The 25,048-nt window shown below is 47.8% G+C and overlaps 1 protein-coding gene across 4 annotated transcripts; it reads left to right on the top strand.

The window, feature by feature from the left end:
* The first annotated feature begins 46 nt into the window (after positions 1–46).
* Positions 47–24,618, top strand: KIF2C (kinesin family member 2C). 4 transcript variants are annotated; one of them, XM_056533137.1, is made up of 22 exons: positions 48–579; positions 2,052–2,146; positions 3,843–3,950; positions 4,832–4,877; positions 6,657–6,701; positions 8,818–8,931; positions 9,917–10,027; positions 11,187–11,287; positions 11,846–11,941; positions 13,842–13,896; positions 13,979–14,141; positions 14,716–14,806; positions 16,076–16,139; positions 16,251–16,342; positions 16,428–16,570; positions 17,215–17,419; positions 17,589–17,699; positions 20,253–20,320; positions 20,563–20,731; positions 21,058–21,171; positions 21,847–21,970; positions 24,204–24,618. In XM_056533137.1, exons 1-22 carry the CDS (start codon positions 516–518, stop codon positions 24,287–24,289), a joined length of 2,265 nt encoding a protein of 754 aa, XP_056389112.1. In that variant the 5' UTR covers positions 48–515; the 3' UTR covers positions 24,290–24,618. The 4 variants fall into 4 exon arrangements, with proteins under 4 accessions (XP_056389114.1, XP_056389112.1, XP_056389115.1 ...); XM_056533140.1 differs by having other exon boundaries at positions 49–579; positions 20,563–20,677; XM_056533138.1 differs by having other exon boundaries at positions 49–579; positions 20,563–20,704.
* The last annotated feature ends 430 nt before the right edge of the window (positions 24,619–25,048 follow it).

Here is a 25,048-nt window from a genome sequence, read left to right as displayed (position 1 = left end):
TGAGACGCTTCTGTTATGGGGGCACTGTGCATGTATCTTTATTATACCCATTCCAGCTGAATAACTATTAAAATATATACAATGAAAAAATAAAATAAAAACATTTTTTAACTGTTTTTCAACTATTTTTTTTCACTGTCAGTACATTTATAGTCTCACGGTGAGGCGCCATTTTCCTGAAGATCAGTCGATGAGCTCCAGAACAATGGCTGCCAGGAGACATCACGTGACGGCTGTAACCGCCTTTGCTGAAGGAGTCTGACATGAAGCCCCTTGGACCTTGTAGTTTTACGTGACGCCTTACGTCATGACGTCGGTGTAGGAGGCGTCCCTTGTTTAAAAAGTGGCGGTGGCTTCTCCCCGGGTGACGGTGCTGGTAAAGGCGGCGGTTTCGGATATCAGGAGCGGCAGGAACAGGTCAGAGGCGGCGCTGCACGGAGTCACACGGAGCGCTCTCCTTTCTCACCCGGTATCTCTCTCCGTTGCTGTCGGCTGTGAGCGGTCGGTGATTCGCCATGGATCTGCAGGTGATGAACAGACTGGTGACCGGGCAGGTGATCAAGATCATGCGGAGTAACGGTGAGTACCGGGCCCGGCCCCCGCAGCCGGTGTGACAAAGTTTAAACCGTGTCCCCGCCCACGTTGCCTCCATTCTGTGCGCTCATTGGCTCTCTGGTGACAGTCTGTGGCGGATCTGCGCTGTGATTGGCTGCTCACCTTGTCAATCAAAAACTGTTGCGTCCTATGCTTTGTTCACCGCTAGACGGCGCTGTTTACTGGAGCGAGAACGAACCGATCGTTTACATTGTAATCTCCCGCTGTGTCCGTTACAATGTGTCAGCTTGGTCCAACAACTCCCTGCATGATTACCTGCACTACAGCAGTGTCCCCTGCATTCACACCACGTTTTTTTTCTATACGGTTTCATAAAAAAAAAAAAAAAAAAACGCATGTAACCACACAGAAAACCGTGCCCATAGACTACCCATTCAAAACCGTGTGCACCATATTGCATTAGGCTGGGTTCACACCACGTTTTGTACTTACGGTTCCCGTATACGGCTGGGGGGAGGGGGGGGGGGGGGGGGGAATCGCGGCGCCCGCACTCAGCCGTGTTCGTGAAGCGTATTTAATGCATGTCTATGAGCCGACCGGAGTGAACTGCAGTCACCTGCAGGCAAAAAACCCCGTGTCAAGTTTTTGATGAAAAACGGATTCCTCAAAACCTGACTAAACTGTGTGAAAACGTGTACAAATGTTAACCCGTATATGGTTTGAAAAATTATGCCAGGTTGCATCCGTTTTTAAGAAAAAATATATACGTATTTAACTTTTCACTCCATTATGAATAAAGTTTCACTTGTTTGATTGTAAAAAAAAAAAAAAAGTACGCACATACGGTTCCCATTGACTCCCATGTTAATAAAATAATATACGCTGTTTCACCCGGACCAAAAACTGTGGTAGGCTACAGTTATGGGTACGGGGGGAAAAAAGGACAAAACCGTACAAGATCCAAAATAGATGCATTGTTTAGCATACGATTTTTCAATACGGTTCTGTACAGTTTTCACATTGGAAGAGTATATGGGAACTGTACCGCAAAAAACGTGGTGTGAACGCAGCCTGAGGTGCAAAAGCGCAACTTCACTCACATGACCTTAGTGTTAGGTTGTGTTCACACTGTCGTTTACAGAACGTTTAATTTGGGCAATGACGCTGTTGTTTGCGCCAAATAGGTCCGAAGGGATCGGACTCTGTTCTATGGCATCATTATTCGTTAATGTATTCATTAAATTATTATTATTTTTTTTTTTAACCCTCTATCAAGCTGTTGCAAAAACTACAACTCCCAGCATGCCCGGACAGCCGTTGGCTGTCCGGGCATGCTGGGAGTTGTAGTTTTGCAATGGCTGGAGTCCCACAGTTTGGCGACCACTAATATAAAGCGTATACGTCGATCACAGATCAGGGTTTCTGCCATATTTGATGTATTATGTGATTTCTCCTCTTTTGCGCTCCGGTCACATGACGTCTGTTCTGTGTTTCAGGCGCGGTTCACGGTGCGAACATCACGTCCATCAACCTGGACCGAGGAAGCGTTCACGTGGAATGGAAAGAAGCGGATGCCTGTAAAGGGAAGGAGGTGAGGGCCCCGGCGGCCATAGACATTCACATTGTCTGCTTCCCCCCACACCTAACAGTACAAGAACTGGTGTGCCTCCAGCTGTTGCTAAACTAAAACTCCCAGCATAACCGGACAACAGGTTGGGGAGAGTTAGGCCTCTGTTCACACAATATTTCATACGTAAGGATTGAGCTAAATGGGACAGAAAGGGATCTGCAACTAAGAAAAAACATTCCAAGAAAACAGCGCCTCCCCCTGTCCACAGGTCATGAGCGGTATTGACTTCAGTAGAGCTGCCAGACACCACCCATGTTCTCCTAATCCTGGACGATCCCTCTGGGTGCTGTCCCTGTCAGTGTCCACGCTCGGCCCCGGGATGGTCCCGTCTGGTATACGTACACGCTCGGCCCCGGGATGGTCCCGTCTGGTATACGTACACGCTCGGCCCCGGGATGGTCCCGTCTGGTATACGTACACGCTCGGCCCCGGGATGGTCCCGTCTGGTATACGTACACGCTCGGCCCCGGGATGGTCCCGTCTGGTATACGTACACGCTCGGCCCCGGGATGGTCCCGTCTGGTATATACACGCTCGGCCCCGCGATGGTCCCGTCTGGTATATACACGCTCGGCCCCGCGATGGTCCCGTCTGGTATACGTACACGCTCGGCCCCGGGATGGTCCCGTCTGGTATACGTACACGCTCGGCCCCGGGATGGTCCCGTCTGGTATACGTACACGCTCGGCCCCGGGATGGTCCCGTCTGGTATACGTACACGCTCGGCCCCGCGATGGTCCCGTCTGGTATACGTACACGCTCGGCCCCGCGATGGTCCCGTCTGGTATATGTACACGCTCGGCCCCGCGATGGTCCCGTCTGGTATATACACGCTCGGCCCCGCGATGGTCCCGTCTGGTATATACACGCTCGGCCCCGCGACGGTCCCGTCTGGTATATACACGCTCGGCCCCGCGACGGTCCCGTCTGGTATATACACGCTCGGCCCCGCGACGGTCCCGTCTGGTATATACACGCTCGGCCCCGCGACGGTCCCGTCTGGTATATACACGCTCGGCCCCGCGACGGTCCCGTCTGGTATATACACGCTCGGCCCCCGCGACGGTCCCGTCTGGTATATACACGCTCGGCCCCGCGACGGTCCCGTCTGGTATATACACGCTCGGCCCCGCGACGGTCCCGTCTGGACAGGGAGCCTGTTTGGGGGGCAGTTTTCCTGCCCGGTGTATTTGTGGGGCGTGTGAGCGAGGCTTCCTGAAATAACTGCAGGTAACCGGACACTGGCCGCTCGCTGCTCTGGAGGCCGTAATGATGAGATTAGAGATTTACTGAGATTAGCTGCTGCCGGATGTGAGGGTGAGCGATGAGGCTGCAGAGCTCTGACCTGGGGACCCCTCACCGTCATGCTTTCCTGCTTATAGGGGGAAATCCCACCTGTGTAACCCTCTAGTTTGGGGGGCATCACCTCTCTGCTCTTGGGGGACTCCTTCCCTCTCTGGTTTGGGGGGGGGCGGCTCCTCGCCTCTCTGGTTTGGGGGGGGCGGCTCCTTGCCTCTCTGGTTTGGGGGGGGCGGCTCCTTGCCTCTCTGGTTTTGGGGGGGGCGGCTCCTTGCCTCTCTGGTGTGTGTGTAAGGGGAGGGGGGGGGAAACGCCTCTCTGGTTATTTTTATAATATTTTTGGCTCCTGTCTTTGCAGATCACGTTCACAGATGTGGTGACTGTGAACCCCGAGTTACTGGAAGCTGCTTATGATGCCCCCAGCGTGAAGGAGAATATGCCCCCGCAGAAGAACATGGCCACCCAGGTAAAGGTCGCTCGGCGGCAGAGGTCGGTGTTGCAGCGTTGGGTCAGATTCTCCAGTCTGGGAATATAATGGAGGATTGTCTGTGATATTATTGCTGTTGTGTCCCCGGCTCCTCTGTATTGTGTTGGTTTTGGGCAGAGCCCTAATGATATGAGCCGCGCACAATATATCCCCCCGTATCTTGTATAACAGTCACCATTATTTTCCCTATGAACTGTTTGCTGCGCTGGGATCTTCCACCTATGCATTGTGTGGTGCGTCTCTGTCTCTCTTCCCCCCTGTGTGTGGTGCGTCTCTGTCTCTCTTCCCCCCCCCCCCCCCCTGTGTGTGGTGCGTCTCTGTCTCTCTTCCCCCCCCCCCCCCCTGTGTGTGGTGCGTCTCTGTCTCTCTTCCCCCCCCCCTGTGTGTGGTGCGTCTCTGTCTCTCTTCCCCCCCCTGTGTGTGGTGCGTCTCTGTCTCTCTTCCCCCCCCTGTGTGTGGTGCGTCTCTGTCTCTCTTCCCCCCCCCTGTGTGTGGTGCGTCTCTGTCTCTCTTCCCCCCTGTGTGTGGTGCGTCTCTGTCTCTCTTCCCCCCTGTGTGTGGTGCGTCTCTGTCTCTCTTCCCCCCCTGTGTGTGGTGTGTCTCTGTCTCTCTTCCCCCCTGTGTGTGGTGCGTCTCTGTCTCTCTTCCCCCCCTGTGTGTGGTGCGTCTCTGTCTCTCTTCCCCCCCCCCCCCCTGTGTGTGGTGCGTCTCTGTCTCTTCCTTCCATACATTGTCGAGCTGACAGAACTGCTGTAGAAATACTGACATCCCTTCCCCATTGCCCGGCGGTGTTACCTGAGGGACTGACTGCCCGAAGTTGTATACGGAGCCTCAGTCATTCTTCTCTTATTTTCCTACAGAATCAAAAAAGAAAAACCATCTCCAGGATTCCTGCGCCCAAGGACGGTGAGTGCTGCGCCCGCTGCCCGGGGGTCACAGGAGGCGCCGCTCCCTTCGCCCGATTGGTTCTCTAGTTCTGAGTGTCAGGCTGGGCGGCCGACTGTGTGGACCAGTGGTTTCCAAAACTACAAGGCTGTCCAGGCATGCTGGGAGTTGTAGTTTTGCAACAGCTGGAGGCGCACTGGGAAACAATGACCTAAGGCTGTCCGGACATGCTGGGAGTTGTAGTTTTGCAACAGCTGGAGGCACTGGTTTAGAGGGTTTACTTTACTGATACATTGTAACAGACTCTCAGCCATGAGTGTTCATCCTCCACTGGACAATATCAGTTACCTGATTTCCATTCACTGACAGCAAACATCTTGATAATAGGAATGCACAGAGACGTCTCAGCACGTTACTATAAATGGCATCTCCTCCAGTGATGTCTCTCTGACCCGGGAGCTGGGAATCCATAGTTGGCCCCCGGGGTCCCCGCTCTGAGGGCCCATTTGACTCCTCTCCAGGATCGGTGTTCCTATCAGTAATGGCGGCTGTGGGATCAGGGGGGCGGGGGGGGGATAGATTCCGGACCTGTGTGTCAGGGGTTCACCTGAATGGTGCTGAGCTGCCATACCGGATCTAACCATGGACAACAGGGGGGCGCTGTTTCAGAGCCAGTAATGGTGTCCCGCTCCCTCACTACTTGGGCCCAAGCAAGACGTAGCTATTGGGAGAGCAAAGAGCTGCTGTTACCATAGCAACCAGTCAGATTCCACCTCAGAAGTGAAACTGAAAGCAGCCCTGACTGGTTGTTATGGTAACTGCTTCACTCCTTCAGTGCTGTCTTGGTTTGCGGAGCCATTGTGTCTCAGTAGTGCAGCCTCAGGCTTTGTGACATCACATATAAAGTTTTTTCTGCTCTTCAATGCCACAATTGTCCTCAGGTTGTGTGGGGTATTGCAGCTCGGCTCCATTATTTTTATATATCTGTAATGGGGTCAGGCCGTACCTCTGCTGGGATGTGGGGGTCACACCCTGAGGCCCCTCCGTCCAGTCTTTGCAGCGGCTCGTGGTGGTGTTGTTGGGGGTTGTAGTTTCCGTTACGTCCCTCGTCTCAGGTGTCCGATGAGGCCGGTCGGGTTATAAATAGGATTTCCTGATTGCCTTCCCATACAGGAGCGCAGGGTGTCAGGGTGCAGCGGCCCTGGGAAACCTGACCCGTCCCAGTTAGTGGGCTCCAAACTGCGTGCCTCCAGCAGTTGCAAAACTCCAACTCCCAGCATGCTGGGAGTTGTAGTTTTGCAATAGTGACCCAGCTTTCCTAAGAACAGATGACTAAGGAAAAAGCAGAAGTTGTTGAATTATAGCAGGGCTCCTCAACCTGCAGCTGTTGTAGAACTACAACTCCCAGCATGTCCTGACATTGACAGGGTTATGGCTTAGTAGCAGGTTGGGGAACACTAGAAAGAGATGGCTATTTTCTTCCAAAAAACAGCGCCACCCCTGTTCTCAGGTTTTCTGTGGTATTGCAGCTTTTTTTTTTTCCTAGTAAATGGAGCGAAGTTGTAATACCACACACAACCTGAGGACAGGGGTTGCGCTGTTCATTAATTTTAAATTTTTTTAAATTTATTGTGAAGAAAGCAGCCGCCATGTTTTTCTAATCCTTTAAGGCTGCGGCCGCCCATTTCCCCCCCCCCCCCCTTCCTGTACGAGGCCCCAGTGATCACGTTACAGATGCCGCACAGGTGAGGTGTGAATATTTAATGGCGCGTCACTGATCTCGCTTCTTTGTCCCTGAAGTGTCGGCGCAGAGTGCGGTTGTGACAGAGAGCGGAGCACAGACAGGTAACGGGGTCACCGCCGCTGCTTATGCAGAACCAATTCCCCCCCCCCCCCACCAATCAGAACCACCCTGGGGTCTCTCTGATTCTTAGAATTGGTCAGAAGTAAAATGCAGTAATAACGTAACCAGCGCCGACATGCGTATTAATTATACGTGGTTGGTGACCTCTGACCTTTAGGACGTCTCTATAGGGGGAGGTTCTGGATAAAGCCCCGGTGACCGATCATTCCCGCTCCATACAGATCACTGAGTGGTTTTGATTCACATGTTCAATCCAGCGCAACTTTAGGGCGCGTTCACACTACGGGATTCAGCGAGGGGAAATTTCATCCATGTTTAAATGGAGCAGAAATTAGGCCAAATTGGCGCTTATTTGTCGCAGAAATGAACGCCGAAATTCAAAGTCCCGTTGACTAATATTCTTTACTTGTGGAACAGTGAGAAAAAACGATTGTAGTCCATGGCGGTGCTGTAAGGCCGTGTTCACAAGGAAAACTCAGCCGAAATTTAAAGCGCTCAGATAGCGAAATTGTGGATATTCTACTGTGTGACCGTGGCCTAGGGTGGAAGCTCATGGATTCCACCTTTTAAAAATCCGTAGTGTGAACGACCCCTTACTGGTCTCTTACTGATTCTGCGGGGGCCGCACGTGCAGCGTCTCTGCGTGCGCGGTGCCGTTACTGTGGGGCCAAGGGGCACAACTTTTTGTAATTTTTATCTTTTTTATTTTTTTTTCTTAATTTATTCTTTTGAATCTGCAAAGATGTTTCTGTTGTGCGTCCCATTACGGGTCCTTCACAATCTATTGGCGCCGTATAGCGGGGCGCTGTGTGCGTGAGCCCTCACATTGTGTTATCCTCCAGTCACAGCCAAAGCTGCATATGTAATTCTGCTGATTTCCTTTTACTCCAAATTGTTGAATTCTGTGGATTCTCCCTGCACCCGATAAACAAAAACCTTACACCGACTGCAGGGCGTTGTTGGGGCGAATTCACAAGTACAGGGTCCGCTGCAGATTTGATGCTGCGTTCAATCACTTGGTTACATTAATGGGGTACTCCGCTGGAAAACTTTATTTTTTATTCATATAAACTGGCTCCAGTGGATCAATTTATTTATTTTTTATTATAATTTTTTTTTTTTTTTTTTTAAACCAACTGGTGCCAGAAAGTTAAACAGATTTGTAAATTACTTCTGTTAAAAAATCTTAATCATTCCAGTACTTATTAGCTGCTGAAGTTGAATTTTCTTATGTCTGACCACACTGCTCTCTGCTGACACCTCTGTTCATGTGAGGAACTGTCCAGAGTAGGAGCAAACCTCTCCTTCTCTGGACAGTTCCTGACATGGACAGAGGTGGCAGCAGAGAGCACTGTGGTCAGACAGAAGAAAATTCAACTTCAGCAGCTCATAGGTATTGGAAGGATTTAGATTTTTAACAGAAGTAATTTACAAATCTGTTTAACTTTCTGGCACCAGTTTTCCAGTGGAGTACCCCTTTAAGATCAGCAGCAGATCCAGTAGGTCTGAATGTCGCCTTGGGAGCAGTTTTTCGAAACAAAGTTCCTCCAGCTGTAGCAAAACTACAACTCCCAGCATTCCCCCGACTCCCAGCTGGGAGTTGTAGTTTTGCAACAGCTGTGAGCACGTTGGTTGGGAGCTCCTGCCTTAGGGTGCGTTCAAACATACAGTACGTGCTGCGTAGTTATTGCTGCTGACTGCACAGTACGCCATGTGTGAACGCACGCGGCACCTCGGGATACAGCAGAATGGCGATTCCAGCTCTGGGGGTGACTGGGGTTTTACATAGTAACTCGGGATCAGTACAAGGACTCGTGTAAGTTTTCCCTTCACTTTGCACTCGCTTTTGTAAATAAATAAACTTTAAATATATATAATTTCTACGCTCCTTAATGGCGTCTGTCGCGGTCTCTACCGCATTTCGGGCTCTAACTTGTCTGACTCTTAATCACAGAATTTAAATACTCTCAGCTGCTTCACTTTAATCCGGTGTAACATCCACAGTGATTGGCGCAGTTTCTTTATCACGCGGTGTTAATGAGTCGCACGCAAAATGTTTATATTTTTTTTTATTTTTATTTTTTCCCCTTCCCCCAGCTCTACGTGGTCACACCACCAGGATGATCTCCATCCCCGAAACTCAACTGGCCGAACATCCGATGGAGGTGGAGCCACTGGTACAGCCTGCTGTGCCGCCACCCCCCACCCCCGGTGAGTGTGCATCTAGTCTCATCATGTCTCAGGAGTCTGGGAAAGTTGGGTTAATACCGGATGTTGTCCTCTCCCGGGATCTGTGCTGGTGATGGGGGTGTGGTGATGGGGTATGGACTCAAGGGACAGGGACATAATACTCCCCCTTTATAAAGCATTGGTACAGTCTATAGTGTATAATACTCCCCCTTTATAAAGCATTGGTACAGTCTATAGTGTATAATACTCCCCCTTTATAAAGCATTGGTACAGTCTATAGTGTATAATACTCCCCCTTTATAAAGCATTGGTACAGTCTATAGTGTATAATACTCCCCCTTTATAAAGCATTGGTACAGTCTATAGTGTATAATACTCCCCCTTTTATAAAGCATTGGTACGGCCTTACCTGGAATATGCTGCTCAGTTTTGGGCACCTGTCCATAAAAGGGACACTGCAGAGTTGGAAAGGGTGCAGAGATGCGCGACTAAACTAATATGGGGCATGGAACATCTTAGCTATGAGGAGCGATTAAAGGAGTTACAATTGTTTCGTCTTGAGAAGAGACGTATAAGGGGGGATATGATAAACGTATATAAGTATATAAATGGCCCATACAAAAAATATGGAGAAAAACTGTTCCAGGTTAAACCCCCCCAAAGGACGAGGGGGCACTCCCTCCGTCTGGAGAAGAAAAGGTTTAGTCTAAAGGGGCTACACGCCTTCTTTACCGTGAGAACTGTGAATTTATGGAACGGTCTACCTCAGGAACTGGTCACAGCAGGAACAATTAACAGCTTTAAAACAGGGTTAGATACATTCCTGGAATAAAATAACATTAATGCTTATGAAGAAATATAAAATCCCTTCCCATCCCCTCCCCTTATCCCCTTACACCCTTCACTTCAATTCCCTGGTTGGACTTGGACGTCTGTCTTTTTTCAACCGTACTAACTATGTAACTATGTATAGACCGAATTCTTCATCCTTGCTCCCTCTCTGCAGGTGTGAGAACACGATCCACCAAACTGAGCAGCATTGGGGAGCACCGGATATTACCGCGAGTGACCGAGACCGCCGATGACTCCGCCTCCTCTAATGCCAAGAACAGTCAAGGTAAAGGCTCAGACTTCATAGGGAAAGAGGAGCAGCAAGGATCTCAACTTTAAAAGGGGGGAAATCATAGGGTATTTAACCCCTTAACGCAGAGCCCTCTAGATGCAGAGTTGATTTCTTGCATCTAAAAGTGTTAAATGCAGTTGCTGGTAGCTCATTGGGCTGGTCGGGGCCACTGCAGCTGAAATGATGGGCAATAGGGGGCGCTACATGCCTCTCTGCCGTCTGATTTGTACTGCAAGTCAGGCTGTAGTAATGGAGCGCTGATAACACTGATCAATGCTGTAGTAATGGAGCGCTGATATCACTGATCAATGCTGTAGTAATGGAGCGCTGATAACACTGATCAATGCAGTAGTAATGGAGCACTGATAACACTGATCAATGCTGTAGTAATGGAGCGCTGATAACACTGATCAATGCTGTAGTAATGGAGCGCTGATATCACTGATCAATGCTGTAGTAATGGAGCGCTGATATCACTGATCAATGCTGTAGTAATGGAGCGCGGATAACACTGATCAATGCTGTAGTAATGGAGCGCTGATAACATTGATCAATGCTGTAGTAATGGAGCGCTGATATCACTGATCAATGCTGTAGTAATGGAGCGCTGATATCACTGATCAATGCTGTAGTAATGGAGCGCTGATAACACTGATCAATGCTGTAGTAATGGAGTGCGGATAACACTGATCAATGTTGTGCTATGACAGGCTCCTATGGAGCATCATTGTTCAATGTTTGTAATGTAAAGATTCCATGTAATCTTGTAAAGTAAAGAGTTAAATGTAAATAAGCCCCTCCCCCTAATAGGTGTATATCTCCCCTTTCTTTTTCTTTTTATTTATTTATTTATTTTAAATATATAAACCTGTTGTATCACCGTCTGCAGAAATGTCCAAACTATTACAATATGCAAATCACATGGTCAATATTAACGTAAAATGATACAAAGTCCTGAAATGCGTATTTTTGGTCACTTCGTATATCAGGATAAAAAGTGATTAAAAAAGTTCTAGGAAAATGTTCCTGATAAAATCTACAGATCCTGGAACATCCTATATACTGAACGATGAGTTCTAGGGATGAGCAGGATAAAGAGAAGGGGGGGGGGGGGGGGGGGTTATTTACACTAATTATTGATTATTATGTCCAGCCAGGAGAAAATCAAATATAGTGAAGGAAATGGAGAAGATGAAAAGTAAACGGGAGGAGAAACGCGCCCAAATCTCCGAGATGAGGGTCAAACGAACGCAGGTACGGGGGAGGGGGGACATTACAATTAGACGGTTTACTTGACCTTCTGGTGTATTTAAGTGGTGTTGTAATTTCTAAAAACTTTTGACAGATCACAGATGTGAAAAGTTCTGATCAGTGATGATCTGGGTGTTGGGGTCTGATCCCACCGATCACCAGGATGAGCTGGGAGAAGCGCACGGCTGAACTCTTCTCTCCTCGCTGCATCGGACGGATTCTATGGCCTCCAGGGGATCAGCTGGTCACCTCTCCCGACTCGCTCTAGTGATCAGTGGGGTCCCCGCACAAGGCTGTAAATCTGGGTTTCCCAACCAGGGAGCCTCCAGCTGTTGCAAAACTACAACTTCCAGCATGCCCGGACAGCCAATGGCTGTCCGGGCATGCTGGGAGTTGTAGTTTTGTTTTGAAACAAATTGTTTTTGTTTTATTTAAATATTACAAGGAAGTTCAGGTTGTCCTGCTAAGAGCACTTTAGGGATTGGGGCCCGATGTCTATGGCCGATGTGCGGAGCAGCGCTGCTGTATACAGGTCATGTGATCGCTGATTTTATGTTACAGGACTATGACACCACCATACCTAACTGGGAATTCGGGAAGATGATCAAAGAATTCAGAGCAACTCTAGAATGTCAGAGACTGAACGTAACGGATGTGGTAAGAGCGCACCGCACGAATACTCTACTGCTCCCTGTTATCAGCCACTTCAGGCTGCGATGTGTGATGGGAAGAATCTCTACATGTCCATTAGATCACTAGAGTACAGTGATCCCCCCCCGACTTATGATGGCCCCGACATATGATCATTTCAACATATGATGGCCTCTCAGAGCCCATCGTATGTTGAAGGCAGCCTCGACATATGATGCTGCTGTGTGTCGGGGCCATCATACAAACAGCTATCTGACAGCGCTGACAACTTCACCATCTGACAGTTGTTTAATGTCCCCGTTCTGCCTCCTGTTACTCACATGCTGTCCTGCTAACTCATGGAGGCTTCCACTGTGAGCTCCGTGTAAGCCCCGCCCCCCAGTGCAGCCATAGCCAATAGCCTGCAGCATCTTGCTGCAGGCATCCAATGAGCTGCTGGCTGCCCTCCCCTTCCTATAGAGCTGTCGTTGGCAGGATCGTAATGGAGGACATTCTGTCCCCCCTGAAGGTATTTAAAAAACACATCACATACAGTACATATACACACAATACACCCCACACATCAATGTTTCCCTATCAGTGTGCCTCCAGCTGTTGCAAAACTATAACTCCCAGCATGCCCAGACAGTCAATGGCTGTACATGCATGCTGGGAGTTGTAGTTGTGCAACAGCTGGAGGCACCCTGGTTTGTTAAACACTCCCCATACACTCCACATACAATGGTCATCCCAGAACCAATTAGCAGTTTCCCATAGAGATATGTATTCAACATACAATGGTTCCGAGGCCCCAAAACCAATTACCATTTTTACATAGACATATGTACTCGACATATGATGGTTTCAACATATGATGGTTCTCCTGGAACCAATTAATATCATATGTTGAGGGACCACTGGTATAATACAGGATATAACTCAGGATCAGTACAGGATAAGTAATGTAATGTATGTACACAGTGACCTCACCAGCAGAATAGTGAGTACAGCTCTGGAGTATAATACAGGATATAACTCAGGATCAGTACAGGATAAGTAATGTAATGTATGTACACAGTGACCTCACCAGCAGAATAGAGAGTACAGCTCTGGAGTATAATACCGGATATAACTCAGGATCAGTACAGGATAAGTAATGTAATGTATGTACACAGTGACCTCACCAGCAGAATAGTGAGTACAGCTCTGGAGTATAATACAGGATATAACTCAGGATCAGTACAGGATAAGTAATGTATGTACACAGTGACTCCACCAGCAGAATAGTGAGTACAGCTCTGGGGTATAATACAGGATATAACTCAGGATCAGTACAGGATAAGTAATGTAATGTATGTACACAGTGACCTCACCAGCAGAATAGTGAGTGCAGCTCTGGAGTATAATACAGGATATAACTCAGGATCAGTACAGGATAAGTAATGTATGTACACAGTGACTCCACCAGCAGAATAGTGAGTACAGCTCTGGAGTATAATACAGGATATAACTCGGGATCAGTACAGGATAAGTAATGTAATGTATGTACACAGTGACCTCACCAGCAGAATAGTGAGTACAGCTCTGGAGTATAATACAGGATATAACTCAGGATCAGTACAGGATAAGTAATGTATGTACACAGTGACCTCACCAGCAGAATAGTGAGTACAGCTCTGGAGTATAATACAGGATATAACTCAGGATCAGTACAGGATAAGTAATGTAATGTATGTACACAGTGATCTCACCAGCAGAATAGTGAGTACAGCTCTGGGGTATAATACAGGATATAACTCAGGATCAGTACAGGATAAGTAATGTAATGTATGTACACAGTGACCTCACCAGCAGAATAGTGAGTACAGCTCTGGAGTATAATACAGGATGGGTTCCTATGTGGTTATTAGTCGTCTTTTTCTTTCAGGCTGAAGAACGTCGTATCTGTGTCTGTGTGCGGAAGCGTCCTCTAAATAAACAAGGTATGGAGGATTCTCTGTGAATATTTGTTGGGTTATATATATCTATCTATCTATCCGGATCAGCCTTTATCTTCCTCCTCAGAACTGGCCAAGAAGGAATTCGATATTGTTTCCGTGCTCAGTAAGAACGTGGTCCTGGTGCATGAGCCGAAGCTGAAGGTGGATCTGACCAAGTATCTGGAGAATCAGGCCTTCCGCTTCGATTACTCGTTCGATGAGAGTGCGTCCAATGAGATGGTGTACAGGTGAGGGGGCGTCCAATGAGATGGTGTACAGGTGAGGGGGCGTCCAATGAGATGGTGTACAGGTGAGGGGGCGTCCAATGAGATGGTGGACGGGTGAGAGTGCGTCCAGTGAGATGGACCGGTGAGGGGGCGTCCAATGAGATGGTGTACAGGTGAGGGGGCGTCCAATGAGATGGTGTACAGGTGAGGGGGCGTCCAATGAGATGGTGTACAGGTGAGGGGGCGTCCAATGAGATGGTGTACAGGTGATGGGGCGTCCAATGAGATGGTGTACAGGTGATGGGGCGTCCAATGAGATGGTGTACAGGTGATGGGGCGTCCAATGAGATGGTGTACAGGTGAGGGGGCGTCCAATGAGATGGTGTACAGGTGAGGGGGCGTCCAGTGAGATGGTGTGAGGGGGCGTCCAGCGAGATGGTGTGAGGGGGCGTCCAACGAGATGGTGGACGGGTGAGGGTGCCTCCAGCTAGATGGTGGACGGGTGAGGGGGCGTCCGGGTGACATGGTGGATGGTGGCTTGTAATGGGATGGGGTTATGTACGATGCGTCACATGTCGCTCTGTGTGATCTCCAGGTTCACAGCCAAACCCCTGGTCCAGTCCATATTTGAGGGAGGGAAGGCCACGTGTTTCGCTTATGGCCAAACTGGGAGCGGAAAAACACACGTGAGTATCGGCCGCAAACAAAGAAATCACATGTGAAGGCGACATAGGAGCGAGGCCGTGCTACCACATCTGCATTTTTGCTGATTATTTACATAATTAGAACCTAAATTATAGGTGGGTTCGGGGGTCATGCGATCGGGGGGGTGGGGTCGGGGGTCATGCGATCGGGGCGGTGGGGTCGGTGTCGTGTGATCGGGGTTCCTCGGCGCTGGGCACATTCAGAATCTTTCCAGCCAAGGAATTGACTAGTGTAACCCTCCCAGCTTTAGAGGGTCTCCATTTTATAAGTGTGTCCCCCTATCCACAAGTAAAGGAATGTATCTTGTTGTAGGGGTGTCTGACCTCTAGGACCCCCGCAAACTATAGAAAATGTCCCTTACGCCTAGTGCTGAGCACTATGGCCCCCAAATTCCCAGACTTGCTGGTTTCGGCAGTGATGGCCACCAAATGTGGCAGACGGCTGTGAGTGAGGGGCGGGCGCTGCCGAGACCACTTCATCCTATAAGGTGGGGGCCGGAGCCCTCAGCAGGAAGAGCCATGGGCCCCATTCTAAACTTTGCAGGTGTCCCAGAGAGGGGTACTCACTGCTCAGCATTGGGAACAAACTATTCCTAATGCTGGAGCCGCCACCGGGAGTTTGATGTCCCGCCCCCTCAAATGTCATGCCACGCCCCTCAATGCAAGTTTATGGGCATGATGGCTCACGCCCCCTCCCATAGACTTACATTGAGGGGGTGGGGCGTGACCTCATGAGGGGCGGGGCTATGATGTCACTAGCTCCCGGCTCCAGCATTCGGAACAGTTTGTTCCAAACCCCTTTTAAGGTCAGTATCAATACATATTAGACCCAGTGTGGTTCGTAAACCACATTACAGGGCTAAGTATAAGTAATTGTGACATCATCCTGTATAAGCCAATAAGTAGTAAGAACAAACTATGTACAAGAATGACACACTACACCCCTACGGTTTTCACCCAGATGGTGCCGGCATCATCAGAGGACACAATGGGGAATAATGGATCCAAGAGAGACTTCCGAGTATAATCGCCCCAGATACAAAAAACAAAAAGTTAAGGGCCCTAAATAGTAATGATAACTTACAAGAGCCACTCACTACTGCCCCCACCCTGAGGTAGGTGTAGTGCAGCCTCAGGCTTTGGGCCCGTAACATCAGTTCTCTGCACATAAGGGGGCGAATAAACTTTATTCCTGTGTAATGAAGAATCAGGGATTTTTCTAATTTTTTATTTTTTTCCCCACCTCTGTAGACGATGGGAGGCGACTTCTTAGGGAAAAATCAGAACGTTACGAAAGGAATCTACGCGTTTGCATGTAAGTGACCCCCGTCCTGTCATCTACATAGATTGCATTTTGGTTATAGTAGAGGGTGGTGCATGCTGGGTGTTGTAGTCCTGTGGGTCTTATTGTCTGCACCCTCCACAGCACGAGACGTCTTCCTCCTCCTCTCTCAGCCGCGGTACAGGGACCTGGACTTGGAGGTTTTCGCCACCTTCTTCGAGATCTACAATGGAAAGGTTTGGGGACGTCTTGTCTTGTCTGTTCTGTTCCTTCAGGAGTTGACGTCAGATTTATTTTTATTCTTCTTAATTCTTTTTTTAGGTTTTCGATCTTCTGAATAAGAAAGCGAAGCTCCGGGTCCTGGAAGACGCTAAGCAGGAGGTGCAGGTGGTGGGGCTGGTGGAGAAGGAGGTGACCTGTGCGGAAGACGTCTTCAAGATGATAGAAATTGGCAGCGCCTGCAGGTAAGTGCAGTAGAAAGCCTGGCCCTATAGTTTCCCAACCAGTGTGCCTCCAGCTGTTGCAAAAACTACAACTCCCAGCATGCCCAGACATCCTTAGGCTAGCGTTTCCCAACCAGTGTGCCTCCAGCTGTTGCAAAACTACAACTCCCAGCATGCCCAGACATCCTTAGCCTAGCGTTTCCCAACCAGTGTGCCTCCAGCTGTTGCAAAACTACAACTCCCAGCATGCCCAGACATCCTTAGCCTAGCGTTTCCCAACCAGTGTGCCTCCAGCTGTTGCAAAACTACAACTCCCAGCATGCCCAGACATCCTTAGCCTAGCGTTTCCCAACCAGTGTGCCTCCAGCTGTTGCAAAACTACAACTCCCAGCATGCCCAGACATCCTTAGCCTAGCGTTTCCCAACCAGTGTGCCTCCAGCTGTTGCAAAACTACAACTCCCCGCATGCCCGGACAGCCGTTGGCTGTCCGGGCATGCTGGGAGTTGTAGTTTTGCAACAGCTGGAGGCACACTGTTTGGGAAACTCTTTCCTAGAGAGACCTACAAGGAGGCAATGGCAGACTCCCTGATGTTTTGGCCTTAGATCCCATCACGCAGAGATTCCCCCAGTGATGGATCCTAATGATTTTTTTGTTTTTCCGCAGAACTTCAGGTCAGACCTTTGCGAACAGCAGCTCTTCCCGCTCCCACGCCTGCCTACAGATCATCCTGCGGCGGAGGGGGCGACTGCACGGCAAGTTCGCCCTGGTGGATCTGGCCGGGAATGAGCGAGGAGCCGATACGGCGAGCGCTGACCGCACCACACGCATGGAGGGAGCGGAGATCAACCGCAGCTTACTGGCCTTAAAGGTAAGTGCACAAAACGTAGGCGACTTCCATATAGACTCCATTGTATCTCAGGCCGGGTTAGTGCCGCTCGTCCTCGTTCTTTGCATTGATTCTGATCCGGACCTGGTGCTCGGTTTAACCCTTTACTTTATGGATTTTCTAATGTAACGTCTCATTTCTCGCCCCACAGGAATGTATCAGAGCGCTGGGGCAGAATAAAGCTCACACCCCGTTCAGAGAGAGTAAACTCACCCAGATCCTGCGAGATTCCTTCATCGGGGAGAATTCTCGGACCTGCATGGTAAGAAGACGGCGCGGTGTTATTGGCTGCGCAGCGCGGAGCTGCGTACAATGCTCTATGGGTTTAAAGGGGAACTCTTGTACTTTAAAAGGGTACTCCGGCGCTAAGACATCTTATCCCCTAGCCAAAGGATAGGGGAGAAGATGCCTGATCGCTGGGGACCCCCGTGATCTTCCACGCCGCACCCTGTTAGCATCAGCCCCCGGAGCGCGCTCGCTCTGGGTCTGATTACTAGCGATCACGGGGACGGAGCATAATGACGTCACGCTCCGCCCCCTCAATGCAAGCCTATGGAGGGGGCGTGACAGCTGTCATAGGGTTGCATTGAGGGGGCGCAGCGTGATCAACTGATGCCAAATAGTTGTACAGATTTATAAATTACTTCTATATAAAAATCTTAATCCTTCCAGTACTTATCAGCTGCTGTATGCTCCAGAGGAAGTTGTGTAGTCTTTTTCAGCCTGACCACGCTGCTCTCTGCTGCCACCTCATGTAAGGAACTGTCCAGAGTGGGAGCAAATCCCCATAGCAAATCTCTCCTGCTCTGGACAGTTCCTGACATGGGCAGAGGTGTCAGAGAGCTGGGTAAAAAATTGTATGTATTTTTTTTATATTAATTTACAAATCCCTCTCACTTTCTGGCACCAGTTGATATGAAAAGTTTTCCACTGGATTACCCCTTTAAAGGTACACTCAGATGTACGTAACCGTCTGCAGACTCAGCACAATAAATTTTCTGCGGGTTTTGTCACTAGTCATGACTTCATCAACTGCAAATCCTCCACTACTTCTGAAGATTTGCAGCAGAGACTACAAACCTGTTTAACTTTCTGGCACCAGTTTACTAATTACTTTTTTATTAAAAAAAAATATCCTTACAGTACTTATTAGCTGCTGAATACTACAGAGGAAATTCTTTTCTCTTTGGAACACAGAGCTCTTTGCTGACATCACGAGCACAGTGCTCTCTGCTGACATCTCTGTCCATTTTAACAACTGTCCAGTGTAAGAGAAAATCCCCATAGAAAACATATGCTGCACTGGACAGTTCCTAAAATGGACAGAGATGTCAGCAGAGAGCACTGTGTTCCAAAAAGAAAAGAATTTCCTCTGTAGTATTCAACAACTAAGTACTGGAAGGATTAAGATTATTATTTTTTTTTTTTTTATTGAAGTAACTTACAAATCTGTAACTTTCTGGAACGAGTTGAATAAAAACAAAATAAAGTGTTCCACCGGAGTACCCCTTTAAAGTCAGTGGGTAGCCAAATCTGCTGTGGATTATGTACATGTGAACAACACCCTAAAGGGGCTCTGTAGGTGTTCAGATGGAATCTACACAGAAATGGAGGATCCTTCATCTCTGTATATGAAGTTCTGAAACTTTGAAGCTTCTGTTGCTTTTAGTTCCTCGCTGTTTCCAGATCTGATTGTTGCCAGAGTAGTAGTATTTATCATTATTAATAATTAAAGGGGTATTCCAGGCAAAAACTTTTTTTATATATCAACTGGCTCCAGAAAGTTAAACAGATTTGTAAATTACTTCTATAAAAAAAAAAATCTTAATCCTTTCAGTACTTATGAGCTTCTGAAGTTAAGGTTGTTCTTTTCTGTCTAAGTGCTCTCTGAACAACCTTAACTTCAGAAGCTCATAAGTACTTAAAGAATTAAGATTTTTTTTCTTTTTTTATAGAAGTAACTTACAAATCTGTTTAACTTTCTGGAGCCAGTTTATGTATTAAAAAAAAAGAAAAATAAAAAAAAAATGTTTTCCTGGAATACCCCTTTAATTATAAAAAAAAAGAATTTGTATTTATCATTATTTATATTTTATTCATCTTATTTAGCATTTATCTTTATTTTTATCTCTATTTAGTCTCTTTCAACCAGAGTGCATCCAGCAGTTGCAAAACTACAACTCCCAGCATGCCCAGAAAGCCAACGGCTGTCTGGGCATGCTGGGAGTTGTAGTTTTGCAACTGCTGGAGGCACCCTGGTGGGGAAACACAGAGTTTAAAATTAAGCTGTCACTTGAAAAAAGAAAAACTCTTCATAGGTACTAGGGACATGTCATTATAGTTTGTCGTGTTCGATCAAGACCGAGCAGGGAGGCAAGTGGGCAGCCATACTTCTCTCCCTACTCTTTCGTAGACAGCGCCATTTACTAGCACTGTGTCCGCCAAGATCATGTGACACAGCCAGGGGCAAATGTGACCGTGCCCTTTTAAAGGCTAAATTACTCCTCACCAATATAAATATAAATAAATATTAAAAAAATATATATAAAAATTCAATTTAAATAAATGTAAATTTTTTTATAAAATAGGTAAATATTAAATGGGTAAATATCAAAATAAATTTATATAACCTTGTTTTAAATATTTACTTTAATAAGTAAATATAATATAAATGTAATGTGAAATGTATTTGGCGCAGTGCACAGTGGGTTAGATTTCACAAACTGAGATAAAAACTTCTAAAATATCTGAACCTCTATAATAAACCTGCTGTGCGCCTGGGATGTGGTTCTGATCTTTCTTCTTTGATCTGCAGATTGCGATGCTTTCCCCCGGGTTTAACTCCAGCGAGTACACGCTGAACACGCTGCGATACGCCGACAGGTACGGGCCGGAGAGAAAGGGAAGACTATGGAGTCCAGAATCTCCCGCTCTACAATTTAGTGTAATAAAATGTCGCAGCTTCTGGTCAAACAGCGAATAGTTCCTGCAGCCATCGTTGTTATACCGGAACCATCACCTTATTAGCTATACGAGGCGCAGGCAGCCATGTTGGGGGGGGGGGGGGGGGGGGGGTTGGTCTCCTGTATGGAAGGTGATTTACTAATACGAGCTTCTCCGTTCAGGGTTAAAGAGCTGAGTCCTCACACTACAGACGCCTCCGACAACCAGAGGATGGAAACTGAGAACGGGGACGAGGAGGGTCAGTCCAGTCTGGAGGAGTCCGAGGGCCAGGATGATGTGAGTGACGTCGGGGACCAGGATGATGTGAGTGACGTCGGGGGCCAGGATGATGTGAGTGACGTCGGGGGGGCCAGGATGATGTGAGTGACGTCGGGGGGGCCAGGATGATGTGAGTGACGTCGGGGGGGCCAGGATGATGTGAGTGACGTCGGGGGGGCAAGGATGATATGGGGGGGGGGGCAGGATGGGGAGAACATTTACTCTTCAGCCATATGCTTCTTGGAAAGCTGGGTGACCACCAGATGTGGCCTCCAGTACACATGGTGTCACCCAGCTTCCCTGGAGTCCTGAATGGCATCTGTGCTGGGTTTTGGATGTATTATTGCACCACTTTGACCCCCGCTCTGTTATTTTGATGACCCCTCTGTCACTTTTAGATGACGCTGAAGGATGAAGAACTTTCCTCCCACATAAACAGTTTCCAGGACGCCATGAGTCGTATCGGAGAGCTGGAGGAGAAGATGGTGGAGGAGCTGAGGGACATCGTGCAGGTACGTCCAGTGATGGAGAGGAACCTGTAGAGCAGTGGTCTCCAAACTGTGGACCTCCAGATGTTGCAAAACTAGAACTCCCAGCATGTCCAGACAGACGACGCCATGAGGGAGTTGTAGTTTTGCAACATCTTGAGGTCCACAGTTTGGAGGCTCCTGCCCTGTATGATGGGGTCTTCCCTCAGTGTGTCCCCCGTGCAGCGTTGAAGAAATACTAGACATCTTATTCCCTATAGAGGATAAGATGTCTGATTGCGGGGGTCACACTGCTGGGACCCCTGTCATCGCCATGCAGCATTCTAAACAATGGGTTTCTGTGGTGACTAGATGTGACTCCCCCTCCATACATGTCTATGGCAGGGGGCATGATGGATGCAGCCCCCACCCCCTCCCCTCCGATAGAGAGAGATAGAGATGGCGTGGCATGAAGCAACGACTCTCACCGAGGGAACCTAGCGCTCTAATCAAACTGTTTAGAATGCCGGGACCCCCGCAATCAGACATCTTATCCTCTATCCTTTGTAAAGGGGATAAGATGTCTAGGGACGGAGTACCCCTTTAAAGGGGTTTTCCAGGAATAGAAAAAAAGAGCTAATTTTTTTTAATTAAAGAAATTAGCTCTGTTTTTTCTATTTCTGGGTAACCCCTTTAACACTTGGCTTCTTTTCATTGCAGAAAGGCCCAGAATGGTCCAACCTGTTGGAGATGACGGAGCAGCCGGATTATGACATGGAAGGTTTTGTCACACAAGCAGAGTATCTCCTCCAGGAAGGATCCAAGTATCTCATCGCTCTGAGCGGTAAGTCGCCATTTAATGGGATTCATCATAACTTTTTGCTAAAGTAAATTTTGGCACACAAACCCATATTTTTATTTATTATTTTGTCATGTGACAGGTTGAATCTTGGGGGTGATTCAAACTTATTAGGGAAGGGATTAATTCACATTTAGAACTTATTATTTATATTTTTTTGTCCCCATAGATTGCATACACTGATCAATGATCTGCCGAAGCAAAGCATTGATCAGTGTTATCGGCACTCCTTTACTACTGCCTGCCATGGCTGGCAGCAGTAAAGGAGCAACGATTGGACGGTACAGAGCAGGTCACGGTGATCCCGATCCACATCCCTGAGCTAACCGGCAGTTAACTAAACTTCAGGACTTGACGCCGCGATCAACTTTGATTGTGGCGTCTAAAAGGTTTAATGCCGGATATCACTGCGATCGGTGATGTTCGTCATTAGCCACAAGTCCCGGCTAAGAGGTGCGCTGCATATTATGGCCCTTTCGTCATACCTGCTGGCAGGGGTCTATCGGATTAGGTATTTAGGACATAAGTACAAGTACTCGTGCAAATGTCCAGTATCGGGACATCCCTAATGCATACAATATGTTATAGCATATTCAACCTGCAGACAAGGGGTGGCGCTTTTTTGGGACGCAATTGGCTCTGTTTTTCTATTGCTGGACAACCCTTTTAAAGCAAATTACTGGTGACAGCCCAAAATACCCACCGGGAAGGAGAGCATACTTTTTGTTCTGTGTGTGAAAACAATGTGTTAAAGAAGCATTCTGGATTATTTTTTTTCTTTTATATAGTGCAGTATATGTTATTAAAGAATGTGGCGGGTTTTTGTGTATGCCTTATGCTTACCTATGTTTACTGATAGTGGCAGGCATGAGAAGCTCAATCTTGGTTTACTAAAGCACAATGATATGGGTTCTGTAATGCTTCCTACATTTCCCATGAATCCTCTAGCTTTGCAGAGAGGGTGTGGAGTCTGATCACTGCAACTGTCATCTCATTCGGCGGGAGTGCACGAGCGCTGTATTTGGGAATCTCTGGCTCTACCATAAATGGTGCCTGGAGGGTGGGGGATGATCACCGCAGCTTCGTGCACGAGGAGTTTGTGCTCTGAATGCAAATCTTCAGAACACTGGGCGCCGGGCAGGAGAATGAGGGTCTCGACAGTTAAATCCCCGCAATCTGACACTTATCCCCTGTCCTGTGGTTATAAGAACAAAAGGACCGGAGTTCCCCTGTAAGTTGTAGTATGAAACAGATGTGCTGGACTAAAACAAATGGCGCTGTAGGACTAGTAATGTGCAGTATGTGGACAAAAACCCAAGACACCCGGAGTGCTTCTTTAAAGGAGTATTCCAGGAAAAGAACTTTATTCTATCAACTGGCTCCAGAAAGTTAAATAGATCTGTAAATTACTTCTATTAAAAAATCTTAATCCTTTCAGTACTTATGAGCTTCTGAAGTTAAGGTTGTTCTTTTCTGTCTATGTGCTCTCTGACACGTGTCTCGGGAACCGCCCAGTTTAGAAGAGGTTTGCTATGGGGATTTGCTTCTAAACTGGGCGGTTCCCGAGACACGTGTCATCAGAGAGCACTTGGACCAAAAAGAACAACTCAACTTCAGAAGCTCATAAGTACTGAAAGGATTAAGATTTTTAAATAGAAGTAATTTACAAATCTGTTTCACTTTCTGGAGCCAGTTGATATATAAAAGTGTTTTCTTGGATAACCCCTTTAATGCCACAGCTGCTGGAGAGGAGAGGCAGGCTCTTTCTGACAGCTGAAGGCTGTCCGGGCATGCTGGGAGTTGTAGCTTTGCAACATCTGGAGGACCGCAGTTTTGAGACCACTGCTGTAATGTATCCAGAGCCCCGCCCCTCACCAATGTAAACCACTAGAGCTGTCAATCCTCAGGTGTCCCGGGAGCCGACGGTTCAGGGTCTGAGACATAAACCTTGTTTCCTCAATACAAAATACACGACTGGTAACCAAGGTTTTTGCGCTCGTCCTTCCGGTGGCTGCGCAGGAAGTCTATGCAGAGTCTGTGGTAATGGCCCCCAGCTGTGCACAACTACAACTCCCAGCATGGCCTGACAGCCTTCACTGCATCCTATTCTCCAAACTGTCTCTCCGGCTCCTGGGAGTTGTAGGTATCTTGTCTTAAATATAATGTATATTTTCCTTTCTCTCTAAATATTAACTCTTCTGCACTTTGTCGTACTCAGAGAGCGTGTCGTCCCTGCGCGAGGCGATGCAGATGGAGGAGCAGGCCAGCAAGCAGATGTTTAAAAAGAGGAAACCCAATAAATGATGGATCGACCCCTGTGATGTCCTTTATATATAAATAACCGTTTGTCTTATTTTTAATGTTTCCGCAGTGTTTCTAATAATGAATGTAGGTGAATTGTCGTGCGCTAACTGCTGCTCCCCCCACAATGCACTTCCCCTGCCCCCTGTAGGAGATGATGACTCTGGGGTCTGCAGCTTCATCATCTCACAGCGCAGGATGGGCCCCGGGGGCTCCTGAGTTCATCTGTTTGGACTATGACAGTGTACAGTTTTTTTATTTGTTTATATCCGTGCAGAGATCACTGGACAACAACCAGTTAATTTTAATATTGAGCAATAAAAAGCCTTGAAAATGACTGTCGTGTATTATGGTGGAAATGTGTGAACAGCCCCTATTGTAAAAAATGTATCACTCCCATCATCCCTGACCCCAGGAGATCACAATCTAATCTATCATACAATGTATCACTCCCATCATCCCTGACCCCAGGAGCTCACAATCTAATCTCCTATCATACAATGTATCACTCCCATCATCCCTGACCCCAGGAGCTCACAATCTAATCTCCTATCATACAATGTATCACTCCCATCATCCCTGACCCCAGGAGATCACAATCTAATCTCCTATCATACAATGTATCACTCCCATCATCCCTGACCCCCGGAGATCACAATCTAATCTCCTATCACATACAATGTATCACTCCCATCATCCCTGACCCCAGGAGCTCACACGATCAGACATCTTATGCCCTAGCCTTTGGGGGTGGAGTACCCA

The sequence above is a fragment of the Hyla sarda genome, chromosome 7, assembly GCF_029499605.1.
Source record: "Hyla sarda isolate aHylSar1 chromosome 7, aHylSar1.hap1, whole genome shotgun sequence".
Taxonomy (NCBI): domain Eukaryota; kingdom Metazoa; phylum Chordata; class Amphibia; order Anura; family Hylidae; genus Hyla; species Hyla sarda.
Note: the sequence above shows the minus strand (reverse complement) of the source record. Positions and strands in the feature narration are given on the sequence as shown.

Bases quoted from the DNA above. Each gene is read 5' to 3' on its own strand.
- KIF2C (XM_056533137.1), top strand. From the start codon at position 516: ATGGATCTGCAGGTGATGAACAGACTGGTGACCGGGCAGGTGATCAAG. The intron at 11,942-13,841 runs GTAAGAGCGCAC...TTTTTCTTTCAG, and splicing joins GACTGAACGTAACGGATGTG to GCTGAAGAACGTCGTATCTG. The intron at 17,700-20,252 runs GTAAGAAGACGG...TTTGATCTGCAG, and splicing joins AGAATTCTCGGACCTGCATG to ATTGCGATGCTTTCCCCCGG.